Source organism: Antechinus flavipes, chromosome X, assembly GCF_016432865.1.
Source record: "Antechinus flavipes isolate AdamAnt ecotype Samford, QLD, Australia chromosome X, AdamAnt_v2, whole genome shotgun sequence".
Taxonomy (NCBI): Eukaryota; Metazoa; Chordata; class Mammalia; order Dasyuromorphia; family Dasyuridae; genus Antechinus; species Antechinus flavipes.
This window is the reverse complement of record NC_067404.1, coordinates 78,169,516-78,194,530: the sequence shown is the minus strand read 5'-3', so window position 1 is coordinate 78,194,530 and position 25,015 is coordinate 78,169,516. Positions and strand designations below refer to the sequence as shown.

Sequence of the window (25,015 nt, the reverse complement as noted above, 5' to 3'; positions counted from 1 at the left end):
TCAACTTTCATGTGGAATATTTTCTACATCACTGCAAATTAATATTCCCAGAGGCACAGGTCTAGCCCTGTCACTTCCTTAGTGTAAGCACTAACTTGCTTACATTTACTTCGTAAAAGTAGAGCGGCACCCGAGGGAGAGATAAGAATCAGTTTGTGCTAGGCAAGCCACAACTTTAATTACCATCTACCCTCAAATCTTAATGGAGATAACCCAGGACCATAAAACTCAAGAGCCTTGGGAACATCAGTGCCCACCAACTTCTAGACCTACTTTCAGCTCAGTACCTGAAGCTATTACCTAGGGAAATAGGTCTTGAAGATAAGGAGCTGTCCATTTCCACCAAATGCCAACTCCCTATCACCCATAGGGCAGGTAAAGCTAGCCTGACTCAACCAGCAAGGCATTTTGGGGAGAGGCAGATAGAGAGAAGAGGCAGAATGTGCTGAGACAAGCCAAACCACCATCACCACCATTTTGGCCACTATCTCCTCTCAGACTTCAATGGAGACGGTCTGGGATCCCGAGCCCAAAAACCTCAGGAAGAGCCAGGCCTCCAGCCTAGTGACCTCAGCCATCCTCCTGGTAAGCAAACCAGGCCATTGCTCTGGTGGGTGGCCACAACTTCTAAAAACTCAGAAACTAATGCCATTACATCAGTGGAAGTGCCATTAAAGAACAGGCTTGACCATCTCCTTTGCTGCTGTAATAACCTAAGGACCATGGAATGGTTCCAATTGACTCGTTACCTGAAACATTCAATCTTTACTGTGTCCCCTATAAGAATCTGAGCTTCACAATAGCAAGAACTGCCTAACTTTTCTATTTGCAGTATTTGTATTTAAGTTGACTAGAGCTTCCCACACAGTAGGTGCTTAATACTTTTTGATTAATTCAAAAGTCTTGCTTTGTACTCTCATGGCAATTAATTATATCAGCCAAATTTCTGTGTGAAATTATCATAGTCTGTGTCTATGTCCTTTCTTCCATCCACATTCCATTTTTCATCATCAATAACTTCTCTAAACAGGTCAGAATGGACTTGCTATATAACTGCATGCTCTATATTTTCTCATACTTGTTTTAGATTGAGTATTGATTTGTATGTTTGTTCTGACAAGTTGGCAGTCATGCTGGTGATATGGGACAGTCTCACATCACTAGTGAGTCCTTTCTCACCTGCATCCTTAAAATGTAACCCATATCTTTTTGTGCTATTATCAATTACTCACCATATCCAAAACCTTCTCGTGCTTTTCTCAAATACAGTTTTCACATATAGGCACAAGCTTCTGGGTAATCGACAAGTTTTTGACCTTTCTTCTTGCTTCTTCTCGATGCAGATTTTCCAATGTATTTCTAACCATCCTTGTCGTCCTCATCTTTTCATTCAAGTCTCCAAATATCAAAGAATATGATTTCATTTGATGGGCCTTGTCAAATCCTTCATGAATTTTTCTACCTTGAAGTTCTTCCTCTGCAGTAGATTTTGGAGCACAGGCTGCCTCCTTGGCATGGAAATTTCATTTGGCTAAATGTTCCAGGAAATTTTGCTCATTTTCCCCCTTGCATAACAAAACAAGAGCAGCAGTACTTTGTTATCACATTTGCCCTTTGGGAGGTAGGTGTTCTTAATATCTTCATTTTACAGATGAGGAAACAGACTGAAAGAGGTAAAGTAACTTGCCTAGGAAGGATCTGAGCAGGATTTGATTTGAGCTTTTCCGACTCCGTCTCCAGCACTCTAACTATTGCGCCCACCTATCTGCTTCAATAAAATGAGGAAGCTGCTCTGAGGAGAGACCTGACCATGTATGATCGGAAAGCCTTGAAGAGCCTTTGAAGTGTATCCAGACATTCTGTAATTGGTTCCATCTCCTAATGACATGATGAAAGATGGCCTCTCTAATTGGCAATAGTTGTGGAATCAGAAATGGAGGCATCTTCTAAAGGTTTTTCTAACTCTCAGTCTTTCTACATGGATTAGAACTCTTCTCCTGGTCTGACTTCTTCACTGATGACATTCCCTGAGAGATAATGCTATTAAGAGGAAAGGGCTCAGATCCTGTCTCCATCCAAGACAGGTGATCCTGAGGAAATGGCCTTTGTCCTCTACTTCAATGTCTATTCTTGTGTTGTAGGTGAAGGAGATTAATATGGAGGCTACAACTTTGAGTTTTTAAAGGTCAGTCAAGTCCAAATTTTGCAACCAGCTCAGCATCAACCTACTGTCTTACTGTTTTGAACCAATAAGACAAGGATGCATCTGGCAGGGACGTTGCCAGTGATGGTGGAACCAATGCTACTTAGAAATTGTGTTGAAGTGTTTCTACTGGGCTTACATCCCAAAGAGATCCTAAAGAAGGAAAAGGGACCCACGTGTGCAAGAATGTTTGTGGCAGCCCTCTTTGTAGTGGCCAGAAACTGGAAACTGAATGGATGCCCATCAATTGGGGAATGGCTGAATAAATTGTGGCATATGAATGTTATGGAATATTATTGTTCTGTAAGAAATGACCAACAGGATGATTTCAGAGAGGCCTGGAGAGACTCACATGAAATGATGCTGAGTGAAATGAACAAAACCAGATCATTGTACATGGCTACAACAAGACTATACAATGATCAATTCTGATGGACATGGCTCTCTTAAACAATGAGGATTCAAACCAGTTCTATTGATCATGTAATGAAGGGCGCCATCTACACCCAGAGAGAGGACTGAGGGAACGGAGTATGGAACATAACATAGCATTTTCATTTTTTTTGTTGTTGTTTGCTGGCATTTTGTTTTCTTTCTCATTTTTTTTTCCTTTTTGATCTGATTTTTCTTGTGCAGCAAGGGAACTGTATAAATAAGTATGCACATATCGGATTTAACATATATTTTTACCATGTTTAACATATATTAGATTACTTGCCATTAAAGGGAGGGGGTGGGGAAAAGGGAGGGGAAAAATTGGAACACAAGGTTTTACAAGGAGTTAATGTGGAAAAATTATCCATGCATATGCTTTGAAATAAAAAAACTTTAATTAATTTTTTGAAAAGCAAAGAAACTGGGCTGAGTCTGAGCCCACTATTCCTAGAGACCAAAGTGGTATAGGAGAGACAGGGACAGTAAAGTATTGGAAAAAACCTATTTTTGCCATGTCTTAGAATAGCCACTTATAAAAGCTAATTGATGTTAAGTGGTTTCGTCAATGGGAGGTTTTCGCTAATGGGAGGGAGGAGTGGGGTGTGAACTAATGATAATCAAGAAGAGATACCCAATCCATCCGGGGATACTAGAACCCTGAAAAGGAAATGTAGCAGCCTGAGTCTAAGATATCAAACCCAGAGCATTCTCTGCCATGCAACAGTATCAGAACTGATGCAACTGAATTTCTCTTGGAGTCACTGGATGACAAGAATCTCACATTTGTAGAGTACCTACATCTAAGTTTCTATCTTATCTCAAAATTCCTCATTCCTTCTGCCTCCCCTTTCTACCAGTCTACCAGTCACATCATAGAAGGGGGCTACCCAGGACCGAGGGCCATATTGGATTCTTATTTCATGGCTTTCCATGACCAAAGAATTCCTCCACAAGCAGCCAATATATTGGTGATGAGTCTTTCTGGACCTAGCTGGCGTCGTCCTCAGAAAGCAGAATGAGACTTGCTGTAACTTCTCAGAGCTGACATTTCTATAGTATCCTCACAATAGCTGTCAGGAAGATGCTATCTGACTACCTTGTTTTTACTACTGAAGGTTAGTGAGGCTAGGAAGAGATTAAGTGACTTGTCCAGGGTACAGTTTCAATCCATGTTTTTCTCAGCTGCCAGCATGGATTTCTAGCCACTACCCACGCTCCTTCACTTTATATTGGAGGAAACTGAGAACTGGAAAAGTCAAGTATCTTGGCCCCCATTACCCAGTTAAGTAAGAGGATGAAAGCAAAGTGGGACTTCACACTCAGGTCTTCTCCCTCCCAATTTCAGTGTTTATACAGGCTTGTTTGCCCTCCTAAAGAGGAAGAGTTACTGTGACAGAACCACCTACCCAATGCCCCAGGGCTTCCATTCTGTACCATTTTGCTGCAGCATCTCAGCTCATTTCCCAGGTGCTACTTCTCCACAGTGGCTTAGGGCACTCATGGCTCAGCACCTTCTCACATCCCCCAAGACTCGACTAACTTACTACCCCCATCCTCAATCCAATTAGCAACAGCCCTCTGGAAAAAACAAGTCTCTGAAAGTATATGTCCAAGTACCCAAACAGTACCAAGCCATCACTTTGAAAATAGGTCAAATAATATTTGCGAGCATGCCCCTGGAATACCAGCAAGAGAGTCATTTACCCATATCTCACAGTAGGAAAACACTGTTTTGTCAAAGCTGCTCTGGTCCTTTAGGGCTGGGTTTATCAAATCATACACAAAACATTTCCTTTATGCAAATATTTGATTTAATGCAGTGTGTTCCTCATAACCATATGAGGAAGAAAGAGTTTTCTTGTGGGAGCAGACTTGACTACAACTTAGACATTTTCCTAGCCCTTCCAGCTTATGCTACCGGCTTCTACTTGACTTGAAGAGTGGAGTTTGTGAAATAAGCTTAGATGTCTAAAAGAAAAAAAAACTACAAGATCAATGGCCAACTTTCTTATTTGCAGTACAAGGGAGATGCATACAGAGAGAGATAGCTCTGTATACTGTCAGCATGATTTTCTTATAGGAAAAGCAAAAAATCAAAGGAGAGCCTTACTGCACCAATCTGCTTACACTTACTCCATAAAACCTGGCTACATTATTAACAAGATACAGGAAAGCCTAAGAGTACAGAAAACAAACTTTCTGTTAAAAACCTCCAAAGTATAGAGGAGAAAAAGAGCCAGAGTGTTGTAGATGTGGTGTTAGACTTGCAGTCGGGGAGACTTGAGTTCAAATTTGGCCTCAATTGGAAAAGGGTAAAAAACAAAAACAAAAACAAAAAGGTCAATGCTATTTTTAACACTCATACCATGGGTAAGTCCAGCCTTACTTTTTCTCCTCAGTAGTAAACTGAGGTAGACAGCATCCCTCTCACAGAGATCCTCTTGTCAGGGATGCCGTGGTGATTAAGTAAGGCGACATTTATAAAGAACTTTGCAAACCACCAAATATTATATACTGGCACGTTCTTGTTTTCATTCTTAACAGTCTTGAGGAGCTATATGGCTATGAGCGGTTAAAGCAGGATATGGATGATACATAGTGCGGGCAATTAACTATTGGTGAGAAAATCTATTCAAATAGAATACAGGCTAGGGGAAGTTTTTCCACAGAAAAGCATTGGTCTAGTTTTTTGTTCTAGTTTTTTTCTTTCCCAGTAAACTAGTCTCAGGATTGGGTAAAATGAAGATGGAGTTATTTAGGTATGAAGTTAAACTCCATTTCAACACTTTGAATGCATCCATATTGTGAGAAAGAGACAGAGACACAGAGAGACAATGATGTCTGTTTTGTTGTTGTTGTCTGTCCATTTCTGAAGAAGTCCATGGCATCAGGGACGGAGGCCATGATAAGAAAGTGACTTGGATTTCAGTGAGGGAGGGCTGGCCAAGGTCTCCTGCCTCACTTTCCCCTCCAGAACCATCTGGGTCCACTGACCACATATAAATCAGGATGACTAGAGAAGTCTGTTTTGGAAGCAGAGTCACTGGGGATGGGTAGAAGCAAGTAGCCTTGAAGTTCCTGTCAAAGTTCTTCCTTCCCCACCTGAGTTCAAGTACAGACAGGGAAGCCCAGCTGGCTCTGGATTTGCTGGCTGTTAATTCTGAGCCCTCACAATGCCAGTCTTAGGTAGTAGAATCAGGACTCCAGCTGAATGGCACCTTACCAAGATCCTTCTGGGGAAAGAACCCTATGGAGGAGGCAAGCATGGGAAGAAAGGGAAGTGAGCTTCCCCCAGAGCTGGTCTCGCCCAAAAGCTAAGTTGGGTGCTGGAGACAGATTCCTGGCTATTGTTTGGGGTAGTGTCAAGGAGCTAGCCTTGACAGGTTACAGATGATAGGAGCTCTCTGACTCCAAATGCTCCCTCCACCCCTTCCGCCTCTCTTCTGCTTTGCCCGCTGGCTTTTATGTACAATAGATTATGAATATCAGTTAGTTATCACGTTATTCGTACTACTTATAAAACAGGGTTGCACGTTCATTCCCCTGAATTAAGTTTTCATTGATTCTGCAGTTACTTTTATCATTTTGGTTATGGCTTAGTTCAGGATCAAAACATTGCTGTGTCATCCTCACCACTCCCCCCCCCCCCCAAAAAAAAGCCTTACTTGGCTTAAGTGGAAAATCAAATATCAGGATAAAATAATAGCAACCATTTATTTGGCACCTTAACGGCTACAACACACCTTTTCTACCTCACCAAAGGCTCCCCATAAAGCTGAGAGATGAGTGCTATTAGTCCCCATTTTGGATGAGAACACTGAGGCAGATAGTGATTGTGTCACCAGCCCAAAGTTACACAACTAGTGGGTGTGTAGGACAGAATTTGAACCCAGATTGTCCTGCCTCCAAGTCTAGTGATGCTTTATTCACTGGGCCATCAAGTTGTCTCTCACAAAACTGGCTGGTGAGTGATGGAAAAGTGACCATTTTCCCCTGAGGAGCCAGCCTTTGATTCCTTGCGATCAAGACTGGCGCCAGTGGGCTAAACTTGGTCCAGGTGCTTTTATTAATGTGGAGTTTTCTTAGCCTTCCTAACTGTGAAGTAAAGTCCCCATGCAGTATGAGAAATCATGCCCTTTCTCTCTAGATATGTCTCTGTCTCTCTCTGTCTGCCTTGCTGTCTCTGTGTGTATATGTGTCTGTCTCTCTATCAGTCTCTCTCTGACTCTATCACATTCTTTGTCTTTTTCGGTCTCTGTCTCTGTATCTCAGTCTCTCTCAGCCTCTATCTCTCACACTCACTCTCTGTCTCTGTGTGTGTGTCCCTCTCTCCTTTTCTCTTTCATCCTGAAATTTCAGAACTTCCAGGAAGAAAATCTGTCCTCCTTTTTATTATGGGGAAAAACAAAGGAGGGAACCAATTTTTGACCAAAATATCAGCTCTAGTGTTACTGCTCACCACCTCTATTAGTTAAGCCTCTAATCTCTGTACTTACATTGACACAGCCCCAGTAATAAAGACTTTCAAGTTATTATAACAATGATATAAGCTCATGAAAGTTCAGCCCTCCCCTTTCAAGCATTGCCCTTTAGGATTACTGGGATGTGTGGAATCCTCTTGGCAAGATCTATCCTTCAGGATGGCAAAGTTGGACCCCGCTTCCCCTGGATGCTCCCTCCACACACACACACACCTTCAGCTCAAAAACAGAAAGACAGTAGCACCTAAGGTCTTCTAAATCACTTACAGTTGCAGCCCAGGCTCTCCCATTATGGGCTCCTTCCATTCAGTCTGTTGGGAGGTTTCTTCTGTCACAAGCCACTCCCAGGTGCTCGTCCACTGCTACAGTGAGCTGATCCCAGTATGCTGCAAGCGGCTCTTGGCTGCTGGGGCTACATCTCCCAGGTTGGGGCCTTATCCACACCTTCCTGAGGGGTGTGCCCCTGACTACCTAAGGCATCACCCAAAAGAAACAGACACATACATATATTTAATGGCCAATTCAGAGAGGGGTTGGCTCTTTGAGCAAAAAGCGAGGCTGGGCATAGCATTCCCCTTTGCCTAAGTCTTCCCCCTGAACACACTTGTATACACACAGCCTGAGTTCAAAGGCTTGCTGGGAGCAAGACTTTGGCATCTTTTTCAAGAACAATGTCACCTAGGCAGCAGTGTAGCAAATTCACATCTTCAGAAGAAGCCAGTGTGTGGACTTAGTTGGAATGATTCTGCTTATTTATAACAAGAGGGCTTTTGATTTTTTAGGGGGCAGGGAGAGTTGGACCCAAGTGGTAATAGTAATGACTTAAAAAACGAATAACAAAAGGAAAAGAACATAAATAAACCATTTCAAAAAACAAATAGAAAAGAGCAGGAGTTCAGAAAAGGACAGACAAGCAGAGCAGTTGGGACCACTATGCTCAATTTGAAAACTTATTCCCTCTGCCCAAAAAAGGAACAACAAGCTGTGTACAGCAGATAAGAGCTTGCAGCGAAGGCCTCTTCTCTGGTATTTTGTGTAGGGAAGTATTCGTGTTCTTTGAGTTCATAATGTGATCAATAACAATGCAAAGCCTTATTTTTGAAAAGTTATATTTTTAAGAACGTTTTCATTTCCCAGGGGATGGGAGAAGAGAAATCCCCCCCTTACTCTCTACAGAATTAAGATCAGCTCAACTTGATCTGGCCCAAGCCCTCTTCTGCCCCCTTCTGAGAAGGTGGAACAGTCTTCCCCACAAAGAGTGGGGCCTACTCTTCCCCAACCACACTTCACTTCACAATTCCATTCTCTCCTTTTCACCTGCCACCCTGAAAATTCATTCTTCTTCCCCCATCCAGTTTTCTTTCCAGTTTTCTTTGCACAGTATTAGACACATGAGAAGCATGTGATTTATCTGTCTACCCTCATGCATGTGAAACACTAGGGCACATTCAAAGAGCATCTATTAACTGCCTGTTGCATGTTCATGATACAAAGACAAAACAGAAACAATCATTCCCTCAAGAAATCTGTTTGCCTAGGGTTGCCCAATGGAGGAGAGCTCCCTTCATCGAGTCCAGAGTAGAAAAAACTGAAGCTAACCAACAGTCTCCTCTCCCCCCTTCCCCTCTTCTCTCTCCTCTCTCTTGCTCTCTCACTCTCTCTTAATAAGTTCACATGGCTTAAATTGGTTCAATTATCATCTATGCTATTGTTGCCCAGTGGGGTCTATATATCCTACCTCAGTTTCTCTTCTAAGCTCCAAAAGTATACCACCAGTTTCAAACTAGATGGCCTGTATACACACACATCCCAATCTCGATATTATCTTTCCTCTTAAACTCACCCTATTTCTTTTTCAAAGACACCACCATTCTTCCAGTTTCTCTTGTCTAAAACGTTATGGTCTTCTTCAACTTATTCTCCTTCACCTCCAGATTCAAGCAGTTGCCAAAAATCTTGTCATTTCTATCTCCACAAGTTTCATGTGCAACCTCATCTTTCCACCCAACCAGCCACCAATCCTCTTCAGGCCTCTAAGTGTCTCTCACCTGGACTGAAGGACTTTCCTTTTTTATTTTATTTATTTATTTTTAGGGAGGCAATTGAGGTTAAGTGATTTGCTTAGAGTAACACAGCTAGTAACTGTTAAACATCTGAGGTCAGATATGAATTCAGGGTCTCCCGACTCCAGGGCCAGTGCTCTATTCACTGTACCATCTTGCTATCCCTTACCTGGACTGAAGTCAAGGAGATTAGAGGCTATAACCTTGTGACTTTCAAAAAGTCAGGAGATTTAAGGCAATCTCAATAGACTTTTGATAGAAATTGCCATCTGCATCCAGAAAAAGAACTATGGAGATTGAATGTAAATCAACACATACTATGTTCACTTCTTTTTTTTTTTTTTTTCTCTCTCTCATGGTTTTTCCCTTTTGTTCTGATTTTTCTCTCTCAACATGATTAATGAAGCAATGTGTATTAAAAATAAATATATTTTTTAAAAAGGTCAGATGAGGGGGTCCTGCCAGGGTTTCTAGCCAGACAATCTAGCACTAAAGCCCTGTGCAGCACAGAATATTTAGGGCCCTAACTTAGCAGTAGCTGAGATAAGGATCCATCCAATAAAAATGCTGAATTTGGATGTGAATGTAGTGGAATCAAACCTATGTAGAAACTGGTTCAAGTGTGAGCCCACTTTCCCCAGAGACTGAGAAGAGATATCAGAGAAAAATGTGCCTTCTGAGGTGTTGAAGGGGAAAATGTTTGTGTTTCTCTCACCATGTTTTCAAAATAAATATCCTTTGGTTAAATCTAACTGTTAGCAATTAGTTCAATGGAATCGAGGTACTAGTCACTGGTGGTTAGTATGGAGGAAACACATTAAAATAGGGCCTTGAGCCAATAGCATTAGAGAAAGCTAGCCTCAATCCCTCAGAGGCATTGAGACCCATTTGTAGGTAGAAGTAGCTAGCCTTGGGATGAGAGAGTGAGGTCAGAGGATTTACTACACATACATTTCACCAGTTTTATGACACTTTCTCCTTACCTCTTGAAATCCCCAATTTCCTGGGAGCTGGACTTTGGCATCTCTTTCAAGAACAATGTCACCTAGGCAGCAGTGACAATACAGGTAACATCTTCCTCAAGAAGGTCTTTTCTGCTCTTCCCAGCACTTCGGGGTCCCTATCACAAAATTACCAGATATTAATTTCATGTATGTTTATGTACACATCGTTTCCCATGACAGGACGTAAGTTCTTTGTGGACACAGACTGGTTTCTGCTTCGTATTTGCTTTGTCTGGCACACTGTAGGCACTTGACGACAGCTTTTTCCTTTACTTTGTTAAATAACTAGCCCAAGGTCACATAATTTATGGATATGATGTGCAGGAGTAGAACCCAAGGCTTCTGACCCCCAATTCCATGATCTTCTGCACTTTGATTTGTGCTTGCTAAGTTCTGGAGTGCCCTAGATCTCCCTGGATATCCCAAAGTCACACAATCACATGTAGATTCCCTCCATCTCTAGCTCCCCTTTACATGTTGTCTTCCCCAATTAGACATACAAAAACTTTAAAGACAAAGACTATCTAGAATGGTTTTATGATAACCTCAGGGCTTAGCACAGTGCCTAGAACACAGTAAATACTTTTAAAATGCTCCAGGGATAATCCTTGAAAAAATTATCAGCAAGAATTTCTAAAAGCTACAATGCAGGATTTAGAAACAACTATGGCTCAAGCTCTTGCCCAGCACCAGAACCCTCCATCTCCCAGAAGGTACTCATCTAAATCTCGAGGGACAGGGACAGGAACAGGGACAGGGACAGGAAGCTTATTGGATAGAGCTGGACTCCCTCACCCTGAAATCAATTTGGCCTCCCTGGAACTTCCACCCTTTAAACCCTGGAAGAAGCTAAATCTTCCTCGGCACTAGCATCCTTCAGAGATCTCAACCTAGCCCCTTTTCCAGGTTAACCAGCCCCAACTCCTTCGATTGCTTTTGCTTGCCCAGAGCCCTCAGCATCCTGCCAGTCTGCAGCTCAACAATATTCTCCCTCAAGTCTGGTGCCCAAGACTACCCAGTCTTACAGATGTCCCCTACCAAGGCAGAAGATGGTGGGAAGAGGGCAGATTCTAGCCTTCCTTGCTTTGGACATTGTCTTTCTCCCCACGGTAGACTTTCAGGTTGCCCCGTATCACAGTGGAGGCACAAAGTCCCTGAATATCCTCAGGATACCATCCCTCTGCTTTGTGCAGTTGACTTTCCTCAGAGGTCATGGTGCTCACAACAATCTTATGCAAATACTACCCTGAAGCACATACAGGGAAATCGATTTGCTCGGAAGCACACAGCAAGTTCATGGTCAAGCGACTGCTCAGAAGCAGATCTTCTCTCAACCTAGTGCTGTCCCTTAGGCCAGAAAAATGAAACTCTCTAAAGGAAAGGCTTTTGTCATTTAGGAAAGCAGTGAAATCAAAAGCAGTTGCTAACAGTTGTGGGCACATGTGTCTGTATATATGAGCATATATGAGCATAGATACGAGTGAATATGTGTATATGTGACAGGGTGTGTGTGTAAGTCTGGTGTTTATGGTAAGTATAAGTGTGTACAAGTGAATATGTGTATGAGTGTGATGTGTGTTCATGTGAGAGTGTGTAAGTATGTGAGTGAATATGGGTATGTGTACAGTAGATGTGTGAGAGTGTATGGTAATTATAAGTGTGTATAAGTGAACATGTATATATCTGTGTGGATTGTGTGCATACAAGAGTGTGTATGGTAAGTATGAGTGAATATGTGTACATGTGTGGATATGTGACAGGGTGTGTATGTATGTCTGGGGTGTAGGGTAAGTATAAGTGTGTACAAGTGAACATGTGTATGTGTGTATGGTATGTAAGCACACAAGAGTGGGTGTAGTAAGAACGTGAATGAATATGTGCACATGTGTCTGGAGAGTGTGAGTGTATGGTTGTGTGTGTGTATATAGGTTCCCATTGCCACAGTGACAGAAGGAGGTGGGCCTGGAAGAAGTCACACTTGGTATCCGCACATACATGAGAACCAAGCTTAACTCTGTTGGGAATCATGTACTGCACAAGTTCTGCTCAAACCAAAGAGTTCACAGTGCGCAGTTTCAGATTCAAACAGACACAGAACACACAAGACAAAGCTTCAGAGGACCACGGTTAGCAGAAAAAATTGGGACCCGAACTGGGATTCAAAGGAATTAGCCACTATGTGTACATACCCACATGGATGGATGTGCTCAGACTTTAAGAATCTGCTGTTCCACCCATGTGGGAACTGCCTGACAAGTCCCATTCATTACTCTGGCTGATAAAATGAATAGTTCCCTGAATTGCAAACAAATAAAATGTCCTATCCAGGGTGACACAACTAGAACTGGAGTATGATTTGAAGCTCGATCTTGTTGACTGCAAGACCCACACTCTAGGCACTGGCACACTGCTTCCCATGTGCATAACAAACCGAATCCCCCACATTTTACAAATTTCGCTGCTGTGTAAGGAGAGGCCACGGACCTGAAACTCAGTCAGGAAAACTCAGGTTCCCAAGAGATCGCTGTACACAGCAACAAGAATATCATACATTGATCAATTCTAATGGATGTGGCTGATTTCAACAATAAGGTAATTCAGGCAATTTCCAGTGGTCTTGTGATGGAGAGAGCTGTCTTCACTCAGAGAGAGGACTGTGGGAACTGAGTATGGATCACAACATGGCATTCTCACTTTTTGTTGTTGTTCACTTGCTTTTGTTTTTCTTTCTCATTTGTTTTCCTTTTTGATCTGATTTTTCTTGTACAGCAAGAGAATTGTATAAATATGTATACATATATTATATTATCGTATATTGTAACATATTTAACATGTATTGGGTTACTTGCCATCTGGGAGGGATTTGGAACAGAAGGTTTTGTAAGGGTCAATGCTGAAAAATTATCCACGCATATGTTTTGAAACTAAAAAAGCTTTAATTAAAAAAAAAAAAAGAAAGAAAGAAAAAAGAAGCCAGGACACGGTGATGAGGAAGAACAATGAGTGAACATATAGAGTTAAGAAATGTACTATCAAGTGCATTGAACAGTAAACAATCCAGCATCCCAGGATTATAGAGATTGTGGAAAGGAATAAAGTGTAAAAAGACTGCAAAGGGAGAAAGGAACCACTTTATGTAGGACTTCATTTTCATTAAGTTTCATGAGTTGCAAGGAGGTAAGCCAATCAAAAAACAGGAGAAAGGAACAGACAGCCCATGGGCTACTCTGATAGCCACTGAATGTTCAAGTCCTAAAAAATGGCCTCCAATATACCACATACCTCTGTTATTGTAGATTTCAGAGATGACTTTGTAATGGGCTGAGGCCTGAGTTGATGCATTGAGGTCCCAAGCATGTGAGACTAAATAGTCATTGGTCCATACTCTATTAATATATAAGCTTGGAGAAAGAATGGTCCCGCCCACTCTTTGTACAAGTCCTGATGTGTTGTATAGGAAATGATGTTTTTGGTGGGTGGAGGCGGGGGAGTGGAAAGGGAAGCGGAAAGAGAGACTGCTGGCTGGCATCTTGTCACAGCTGCTCACATTGCTATCGTGACTGCTCTTCATCTCTAATCCTCCTCTGCTAGCTGGCTTCCTGTCGCAGCTGCCCATATTGCTATCGCAATCTTTTTTTTACCTCTTCACTTCAATAAAGATTGAAGATTTTTCCCTTAACCTGAATTCCTGACTCCGGCTGATTTTAAATACGCGGTCATCAGATGACTTGACAACAATTTGCAGAGAATAAGAAGGAACATAGAGAGCTTGAAAGATGCAATGTTGGAGCAAGACCCATAAAAACTTAGTCTCAGATCCCCTGAAGCATTCCAACTCTAAAAATCCAGGAGCTAAGAAATGAAGTAAAGAATAAGTGAGGGACAGCATTAAGAAGCTCTCACTCAGTGTGCTACCACCCTGCCAAAGTTGGTAGAATCTTGGTCCATCTCCTGGGTCAGAACAATTTTCAGGGACCATGTTAATCCATGTTGATGTGGAAACTCTTCTGGTGCCACAGTGGAAAGACTTCAGGGATTTTGATCAAAATTGGGAATAAAAAGATGCAGGAGAGAATTGGGGATGGTGTGTGTGTGTGTATGGGGGGGGGGTAAAATACAAATAATCAGACCTACTAAACTCCTTCAGCTCTCAGTGGCCTGCAACAAGCCAGCCTCCTGTGGATTCCAAGTATGAAGTCAGAACAATACTAAATCATGGAAAGTCAAAGTAAGGGATGAGGGTAGGAGAGGCCACTTCTCTCACCACTGCTCATTTTAGCTCATATTTCATTCTTTCCTCTTCTTGACTAATGTTTAACATGAATACCTAAACTGGAGGTGGAGAAGCAGCAAAGGTTAGGTTAGTTTTTGTTGAGGAGTTTTTTGGCTTCTCTTTCTCAGATCTCATTTGGCTTGGCTCGCTTACAATCATATTTCTCAGAAATCATTTATCATGTCTATGTGGGGAATTTAGAAAATCAGACATTTGCTGACATGGCCAAAAGTAAGAAACAAGAGACTGAGTTCAGAAACATATTTCCTTTCCCACACAGGCTATTCTGACCAACTCTCTTCTTTTCTCCTGTCTCAAAATCTCCAGCTGCTTTTTGTTGGAATCTTTACAAACTGCTAACTCATTAGAGTTGCTAGATTATTGATCTGATCTCACAAGAAGATGTTTTGGGCCAGAACCTGAAACAAGGTACTAAGTAGAACTAATTAATACAATGCTTGTGTTCGCACCTTTACTCATTGGAATTCACAACTATGAGAGATTCACAAAGTTAACTGTGTAACTTTGTGAATTCACACATCCCTTGAAGCTCTTAGGGCCAGAGAGCACTCTGGAGAAACCCATAACCCCTCTCTTTCGCATCCCACAAGTCCTCTCTCTCGAATAAATAGAGCTTCAAAGGGGCCAGTCAGAAGAGTTTTAAGAGGAAAAAGCTACAAGTCGAGTCGAGAGTTCAGCGGAAGATTGAGAAGGCTCTCTCAGAGGTACAACCAGATTCATCTTCATTTCACACCACTGTGGTTGGTGGCTGGGCTCCTGCACTTCCCACACTGAGACCAAGCTGGTCTGAAAGACTCGCCAGAAAGCTAGCCGAGCCCCAAGTGAAGGAGACAAGAGATTCATTCCATCTCTGTGCTGGTTGGAGGCTGAAGAAAGCAGAGGCAGAGGCTGAAGGACAAACCTTTGGATTTGGAGACATTCGGAGAGAGCGCTTGGAACCAAGTAGAGAGATAGGCCTCTAAGCTAACCGGGCTATATTGGAAATAATAAAAGATCTGAACTTTTATCACCTGGCTGCATTTTGGGGTAATTATTGATCTGAACTGATACTAAGACTGCTTCCGGAAAACCTCCCCCAAGAAACCTGCTCTTACGGCCAGAGAGAACCATATTATTATTTTAAAGAAGAACAAGAATCACCACAACTTTTCTCTAAATATCTTCTTTCCCCAAATTCTGCTGACCTTCACTAAGATTTAACTATCTAATCACACCTCCTCTGAGATTTTTAGATATGACTAGGAATAGCCATTAACTAACAGGCAGATTCTTCATTGTTTTTCATGATGGGTACCCAACTCTGCTGCACACATGCTAGAGCTTATGACCCTGTCCTCACCTCCAACTTGGAGCCAATAGATCATTCCATTGGGTTCACTAATTGACGATTTGTGATTCCAAGGGGACTCTCAACTACTAGCCATGAAGTCCATCTATGGACGTTGGGACTGGCCAAGGTCCTTCTGTATAATATGCAGCATAATATGTGTCCCTCCCTCCTGATATTCTGTGGAGTGCTTCATTTGCCACACAGTCCCAAAGACAGAAGTTGGGGTGTTAGTCCTTCTCATGCATACTCAGTGAGCGGAGTTCTCCCTCTTTTTGTTTTGCTATGGGTCAATCTTCTGAAGCATTGAGCCTTGTGGGTAGCACAGGACAGAGAAGCATTGTTCCCCTGAGCTTCACTGATACCTCCCCATTGCATAGACTAAGCTGAAATTAAACTTGCTTAGTTGGTGCATTTCTTCCTCCACTCTACTCCAATGCTAGAGTCCCAGCAGTGCTACTAATGGGCATATGGGTACTGTACTGTCTTCTTGATCTCCATGCCAACTACATACCCTGGACCTTGCAGACAGGGTTAATTATGTGTCTACTGTTCTTCATTAGATTCACCTCTTAGCCCATCATTAAGCCTGCAGCTGCTTGGGCTTCTCTTGAGCTTGTGAACTGTCCCTTATGAACAAAACAGAGCAGAGAACAGGCTCTGACAAATTTGGAAAAAAGAATCCTTTTGTAACAGTAGAAATAAATAATACTTTGTTTTCACACCTAAGAAGACTTTGTACACTTTAGGACAATCTCAAATTTGTTTTTCCAACAAGTAGTTCATGGGGTGAAAATCAGGTCTAGCCTTATGGGTTTGAACCTATTAACAATAGAGCTACAAGAAGAACATCAAATCAGGAACCCATAATTCACCTGCAATTTCAGAGAATTTCAGTTTTTATTTCTCTCCTTGCTGTTTCTTTCTTTACATGACCTCCGTACCCGATATGGACAATGCTGGCTGGTGGTGGTGCTGATGATTGTTGTTCTTCATGTTTGAAGAGGACCAGAATGCCATCACTATTTGGGGGTCAAGGTACAGTGTGTCTAACTATAGCTGATCAGATCGATGTGAATTCAGAAGATTCTACCACAGCTCAGACCCAAAAAAGCCATCCTAAACACTTAGAATAGAGACGTCTATATTTGCAAATCTCCTATTTATTTTGACCTTCTAAGAATACAGTACCTTCTTTAATGTGGGGACACCATGCTGGGCACTTTTGTGCCACTGTCTTCCCTGTCTCACAACTGATTCCCAAGTTATGCAGAGAGACCTTGAGAGCATCCTTGTATCGCTTCTTCTGATTTCCATGTGAGCACGTGGCTTGCGTGAATTCTCTGTAAAATTGTCTTTTTGGCAAATGCACTTTGGGTATTCAAACATGGCCAGCCCATTAGAGTTGAGCTTTCTGCAGGAGAAATTAAATGCTTGGCAGTTCAGCTTGAGAAAGGACTTCTATGTCCTGTACCTGCACAGGTTATTTTCAGAATCTTCCTGAGAATTCAGAAGAAAGTGATTCCGTTCCCTGGCATGGTGTTGGCATGCTGTCCAGGTTTCAGGCAAATAACAATGAGTTCACCACAGTGGCTCTGCAGACCCTCAGTTTAATAGTTAGTCTAAGGTTTCTTCTCTCCCACACTTTCCTTCTGAGCCTCCCAAGCACAGAGCTCATTCTGGCAATGTGTGCGCCAACCTCATCATTTCTGTGGACATTCTTGGAAAGTATACTGCCAACATAGTGGCGTAGTAGATGAAGCATTTAGCTTGGAATCAGGAAGGCTCATCTTCACGAGTTCAAATCTGGCCTCAGACACTTACTACTTAGGTGATCCTGGGCAAATCACTTAACCTCAAAGTACCTCAATTCATCTGCAAAATGAGTTGGAGAAGGAAATAGCAAACCATTGCAGAATTATTGCCAAGAGGATCCCAAATGGGATCCCAAAGAGTCAGACACCACTGAACAACAACTAAATCATTTCCATTCACACATCTCATATTTCTTTTGAACCACTGAAAATACAGCACCTTCTTTGATGTGGGACAATGGTACAAACAGTCTAAAAGAAGAATCTTAAAAAAAAAATTCATAAAGGTTTGACTTGGAAAAGAACCCTCCTGTCTCTTAAAACAGATACTTCAAAACAGGAAAATGATTTCATTTGCTTTATAACTATCAATGCAATTTTATATGTAAAAATCAGTAATCCAATTTTGAAAATTTAATATAGTCAAAGCTCAAATTTCCCATTACATTTAGAAGTCAATCATATATTTTAATTCTTAAAGAAATTGTCTAATCCTGTTGCTTTTTCAAAATATACTATTCTATTTCATTAGAAAGCTCTTATCTTACATCTTTATTACTTTGTCTAATTCTCCTCTTTAGGAGGATATCATCCCTATATTATAATTTGACCACAAATACGGTCCAATATTAATCTATTAATTAACATTTAGTATAGTACTTACAATATATTTAGTATAGTACTTCTACAATTCACAGCTGTTTATAGAAATTTGCTACAAAAGAAAAAAAGGAAGGACATAGTTAAAACATTGTCAAGACTGTTCCCTGTTATATACCATAATAGGAGAAAAGCTCCCTTAACTATGTTTGATTCCAGGCACAAGTAACAAAGCTCCATATTTTTTACAGGGTCCCTTAGCCAAGCCCAAAATTAACCAGGTAGGAAAATTTCCTGTTCAGAAGGAAATAGCATTATGGAGAAACTGAGTCAAGAGGCTTCTAACCTTAGTTCATCCAACTTTTCTCAGAGACAGACTGTAGTAGTTCCCAAATTGCAGCACATGCCATTTTCTCTTTAAATGTTAAACTATTGGTTTCATGACAATTCAGACAACCAACTCTATAACCCAAACTCAAAAACAATATTAAATTACAGTTCCCAGAGTTTTTACCTCAAATAGAAAATTTTCACGACTCACAGTTTAGGGCTTGAATGTTATTCATTTTCCCACATTTCTCTAACAGTTACCTTTCATTAATCCCTCACTTATAAATTAACATAACCACATTCTGAAGTCCTTCAAATTACACAAACAGTAAATACATGATAGTTGACTCAAAATCCACTTAGCAACAAAAAACCTAAAGTTCAAAGACCCTATCTTAAAATCTTTGAATCCAAAGTCCACTGTTATCAAGTTGGCTCAAAAAGATAACTCCATTATAGACTCTTCAGATACAACGTCATAATTCTACTTAAGTGATTGTTAAATAATTTCAGATGATAATTGAAATATTTAATTTAAAACAAAGATTTTTTTTCTGAGCATTTTACAAAGAAAAAACACAGACCAAAAGATAAGATAAACACACACTTGTTAGCTTCCTTATTTCTTGTTGAAAGTCTAATCCTCAAAGCCTTTCATTTGCTCTAATTAAAAGACCCTTCTTTAGGCCAAATGTGGGATTCATTTGGATTTGTATATATTTTAAACCAATCTGAATTCCTTACTCTTTATTATAGTAAACTTATAAATTCTCCCTTTTGACAAAGGTCGGGAGAGGGGATCCAATTTTCTCAGTTATGGGTTCTCAAACTTCTGTACTTTAGAATTTTACTACATGCAGTTATCACTGCAAGCTGATCAGATTTTATGACCCAGACTGAATACAAAGATCAAAGGATCTCACAGATAAGGATAGTAAAGGATCTATGCAACTTCCCCTCCTCAACACCCTAGGCCCACTTCAGTAAATTATTCTTGTTATTTATCTTAAAAACAAAATATAATCTGTTAAAATCTTTAAGTTTTCAAAAATCTATTTTTATCCCATCCTTTTAACTGTTCAATTCCTAATCTAACAGCATCCAGATGAAAAGAAAAGTAACTTGTCTAACAGCATTTCTCACAATCACATTTTACACTATAAGAAAAAAGTTTAGAAACACCACAATCATGCATTTAAAACATGAAACAAAACTTATTATTAACTGATGTCAATTCAACTAAATGGATTTCCAAATTATATTACATAAAAAATCATTTGGTCACCTTTAGCATTTTATACTAATCCCATTTAAAACCTGGTATAAAGTTATCCAATAAGGAGCAATTACACTCAACTAAAGAAATAACAATAGTTAACATTTATATAGTGCTTATCACATGCCAGGCCCTGGGTTAAGCACTTCACAATCATATCATTTGATCCAACAATCCTGGTAGGTTAATCCTATCCCCTTTACAAATTAGGAAAGAGGTAAAGATAAAGTAAAGCATAAGGTCACGCAGCTAATAAATTTCTTAATGCCTCGTAGCCAGTGCAGTTTATATTTTTATTTACCATAATTATCCTATTTAGTTGCAGAACAAAATTTCAAGCAGATCAAATCTAGATTTTTTAATCATTAATGGTAACAGTTAAACTTTCAGAAATTTTTTCCCCTTAAGGGCCATTAATTGACAGCACCACATAATTTTAGAGTCCACTGTCATCGATTAGCTCATTTTCAAAGATCCAAAGCAGCACTCCCAGTCCCCAAAAACTTTTTCTTGATTTCTTTTTAAATTACCTAATAAACCAAATCAATTCCTTTCTTGTTCATAATCCAGCCCCATCTCTCACCTTTCCCTGAGGCTTTTCAGTTTTAACCCTTGGCAAAAGATAGGGAGATATTTCAAATAGAGACTTCTCATTCCCATTTCATTCTTCTCCCACTTTGGAGACCTCAAAGTTTCAAAAGATTAGGCTTTCAGGGGCAGATTTCCTAATCATTTTGCAGACTATCTAAAGAATTAATTATCACTCTATTAAATTTCTCCTTTGTACAAAATTTAGCCCCCAAATTTTACACAACCCCCATTAATAGCAACATTTTATGTGCCTCTACTGTTGTTCACTCATTTTCAGTTATGCTCAACTTGTGTGAGTCCATTTAGGATTTTCTAAGTTGACATACTGGAGTGGTTTGCCATTTCTTTCCCAGCTGATTGTATAGATGAAGAAACTGAGGCAAATTTCTACGAACTTACAAATACATGTTTTCTAATATTCTTTGGTGACCTTGCTTCTAATTTACCTAAACAATTAATTCTGTTATACAAGTCTTTGAAAATTATACTTAAGATTTCCCAAAAGGCATCCCTAGTTCTAGTCATCTCTCCACCCCATCATTTTGAATATCTATCCCCAATATCTAGACTAAGATCCAGGCAACAGTGGGGTGGGGTGGGGAGTTTCACATGGCTGGAGTGAAATTAGGCAGGTATTATACATCTCCCTTTCCACACCTTATTAAAATTTCACTTATTTTTAAGTTGCTCCTGAATTTAAACCAGCTTTTCTTTTTCAATGGTCAAAAAAAGGTGAACAAGAGGCTTTTGGGTTTCGAATTGTTCAGTCCTTTATCACTGTTCATTGAGGTTTACCTTTTTGTTTCTTTTTTTGAAGAGTTTTAGTGATTCTCTGAAGTTCTGGTCTTTTCATCAGAAATGCTTGGAAGTCACTCCTCTATTTCAGTAAAGATCAATATTCCCCTTTGCAGCATTATGTTTTATTAGGCAAGTTATTCTTGGTTGTAAACTCATTCCTTTGCCTTCTGGAATATGATATTCCAAGTTTTCTGTTTCTTTATAATAGTAGCTGCTATACCATGTGTGATGCCGACTATGGTTCCTTGGTACTTTAATTCTTTCTTTCTAGCAGCTTCCAGTATTTTTAATTTGACCTGGAGGCTCTAAATTTTGGCTATGATATTCTTGAGAGTTCATTTTGAGGTCTCTTTTGGGAAATGATGACTGGTGCATTCTTCCTATTTCTACTTTGCCTTCTGGTTCTAAGAGATTTGGCTAGTTTTCTTTTAGACACAGGATGTCTGGGGTCTCTTTTTTGGTAATAATGTTCAAATGATTCACTGAATCTTAAATTGTTTTTCTTTGATCTGTGTTCCAAGCCAGTTAATTTTGTTACAAGATACCTTATATTTTCTTCTATTTTTTTAGTCTTTTGACTTTGTTTTAATGTTTCACATTGTCTCAGAGTCATTGACTTCTATTTGATTCATTCTAATTTTCAGAGTTTGTTGCTTAGGGAAGGTTTGTACCTCTTTGCCAAACTTAATTCCCTTTCCAATTCTTTCTTCCATAACTCTCATTTCTTTTCCAATTTTTCCTTATGAGCTTTCATTCCATTTATAAAAACATTTATAAATCTTAAAAAAATTCCAGAAATTCTAGTTTGAGTTTGTGACCAAGCTTTGTTTTTCTCTGAGGTAGTGATTATAGAAATTAAGTCATTCTGAGTTCTAAGCATCTCTACCACTATAGTCTCATTAGCACTTTTTTAAAAAATTTGCCCATTATTTCATTATACTTCCTGACTCTGGACTTTGATACAAGGTCTAGGTTCTGTGGTATTTCTGAAGGGAATGATTGGGCTGGTTGTGTTGCTGCCTTCTTGGGATACTGAGCATTACATTATTCTAGGATCTCAGGTTTGATTGAGTTATTTTCAATGGGGTCCTGCAAGTTTTCAGTGTTGTGAAAGTGCTTTGATCCAGGACAAATTCTGCTTGCTGTTCCCCTGGTCTGAGCTCTGAAAATTCTTGTTCTGGGTTTGGGTGTAAGCAAGAGCAAATTCTTGCTGAAGTCCACCTCTGTCAGGTTCTGGAAAGCTCTGGTGACATAGAGAAGCAAAACTGCAGGCTCTCCTTTTGGTCACATCATAATTATTCCTCTGCAGTCTGGGCTAAATGTTGGGAAACATGACCCAGCTTTGCTTCCTCCTCAATGTTATTCAAGCTGTCACTCTATCATCTAAAACCTCAGGGAGGGACTCCAATCCCCCCAGTCCTAATTGTTTTAATATTCAAATGACCAAGAAAGTATGTCCAAGGCTGAGTTTTAGTTCCCTGAGTCAATTAATTTCAAGGACAGTTTCAGTACATTTTAAGGGAAAAGTAGCCTAACGTACATGGTTGAGGGAAGGTCAATTTGTATAGGCTATTGCTCTCTTATACCATCAATATCTCCTTTTGCCTTATTCCTCTTAAACACATTTTTCATTAACATTAAGATCTTCACTCCCTCTATCTTTCCCTGTTCAAACAGCTCATTATACCTGGTCTGGTCTTCTTTCTCATCTTCTGATTGATCAGTTCAATCATACCATCAGTTATCCTTAAGTTCCTTGTCCCCTCCCTTGTCATATCAACATATCACACCTTGCCAAGCCCAAACCCTAGATTACTCAGGCTGACTGACAGACATTTCCTTCTGATGTCCTTCAATCAACTCAGTATGTCCAAAATCAACTTATTCTATTTCCCCCCAATCTATATCACTTTCAAAGTCTTCCTGCCATTCTTATCAATCACTAGGTTCAAAACATTGCTGTTAACCTTGACTCGTGTACTTCCCATATCTAATGAGTTGCCAAATCCCACCAATTCTATCTCCTATTTTTCTCCTTTTACACAGCCACTATCCAAATTCAGATCTTCATTATCTTTCCCCTGGACTCTTTTAAAATAGCTTTCCAATCACTTTCTCTGCATTGAGTCACTCTCCTTCAAATTTGCCCTCCAAATTCAGCTACTAAACTGATATTACTAAAAGAGATCTGATTGTGACACTTCCCTATTCAAAATTCTTAAATAGCACCCTACTGTCTTTAGGATAAAAAATACATCATAGTTAGCTTCCCATTTAAATCCCTTCACATTTTGGTTCCCAAGTACCTCTGACAAAGTGAATTCTCAGTTTCCCTTCACACATACACACACTTTACTTTTCAAATTAGTTTGCTTGCTAATAATATTCTATCTCCCACCTTAATTCTCCCCGCCCCACCCCCCATCTGAAATGAACTACTTACTTATACCTACTTTGTAGAATTCCCTAGCTTCCTTCAACACATAGGTTAGATGGTACCTCCTACATGAAACCTTTTCACGATTTCCTCACTTAGCAGCAATCTCTCCCCATTGAAGTTACTTTGTATTATTTTATATAGTTTCTAAGAGATAAAAGAAAGGAAGGAGGGCATTCCATACACTGAGGGTGCCCTCCTTCACTTGTTCTAGGTTGTCCTACAGCCTATCATTTCAGACTCACCACCATCAGGGTGCCTCCTTTTCCCAGGTTTTATTTATTCCCAGGCTATTTATTATTCCCAGGCTCACACAGATTGGATGATATGGGAGTCAAAAACTCCATTTCTTGTTATTTGCCCTACCTCCACATCCTGAACTCCCAACAGTAATTTGTAAGCTGTACGTCTTGCTACTACTACCTACTACTATACCTTTACATCTTTTGGACCTTTTCATTTGCCCCATGGCAGAACTTGATCTTATATGTTGTCTCCCGCAAATAAAATATGAGCTCCTTGATTCCAGGACTATCTCACCTTTTCTATTTGTAGTGGAAGCACTTAGCATAGTGCTTGGCACATTAATAAATACCTTTTTTTTCATTCATTCATTCACTTGGGGCAATCTGTGCAAAGATAAGAAATGGAATGTCAAAGAATAGCAGGTAGCCCGGTGTGGTGGCAACAAATTGCTCATTAAAGAGAAGAATGTAAAATGTCCATAAAGTTGGGTTGGAGCAAGATTGTGATGGGCCAACAGACTAGTTTGTATTTTACCTTAAAGGCCACAGGAACTTGTTGAAAGGCTCATAGATCTATGCTTTAGGAATATAACTTTGAAAGCTGTTTGGAGAATAGCTTAAAAGAGAAAGAAGCTAGATACAAGGGAACCAATTAGGAAGCTTGTGCAATAATCTAGGTCAGAGGTGATAAGGGACTAAATCAAAGTGGTAGCTATGAGAGTAGAAAGGAGATTGATTCATAAGATGTTGTACAGGTAGAAACAATGAGACCTGATAACTGATTGGCTATTTGATATAAGGGAGAGGGAAAAGTCTAGGAACTTTGTGAACCTTGGTACTTAGATGATGGTAAACTCAACAGAAACTGGGATAAGATGAGGGATGGATTTAAGAGAAAAATAATAATCTCAGTTTTGTACTTGTTGAGTTTAAGATATTTAGGTTGATATATAGCACACAGAGATGAGGGTCTATTGCTCAGAAGAAGACTAGCTATATAAATATGAAAATCATTTACATATAGAAAATAATTCAACTCAGGAGAGTTGAGATGAGAGTGTGCAGAGAAGGGTCTATGATGTTGTTCTGAGGGATATCCGCCTATAAAGAGCAGGTC

At 40.1% G+C, this 25,015-nt stretch overlaps 1 protein-coding gene across 1 annotated transcript in view; it reads right to left on the bottom strand.

Moving 5' to 3' along the window:
• Positions 1-11,360, bottom strand: part of IL13RA2 (interleukin 13 receptor subunit alpha 2) — a 46,199-nt gene extending 34,839 nt beyond the window's left edge. The window contains exons 1-2 of the mRNA XM_051968311.1: positions 10,166-11,360; positions 7,387-7,590 (exon numbers count right to left, since the gene is read on the bottom strand). Of these exons, the coding sequence (XP_051824271.1) occupies positions 7,387-7,425 (39 nt within the window). The 5' untranslated portion in view covers positions 7,426-7,590; positions 10,166-11,360. The remainder of the gene's footprint in view (positions 1-7,386; positions 7,591-10,165) is intronic.
• Positions 11,361-25,015: the final 13,655 nt, after the last annotated feature.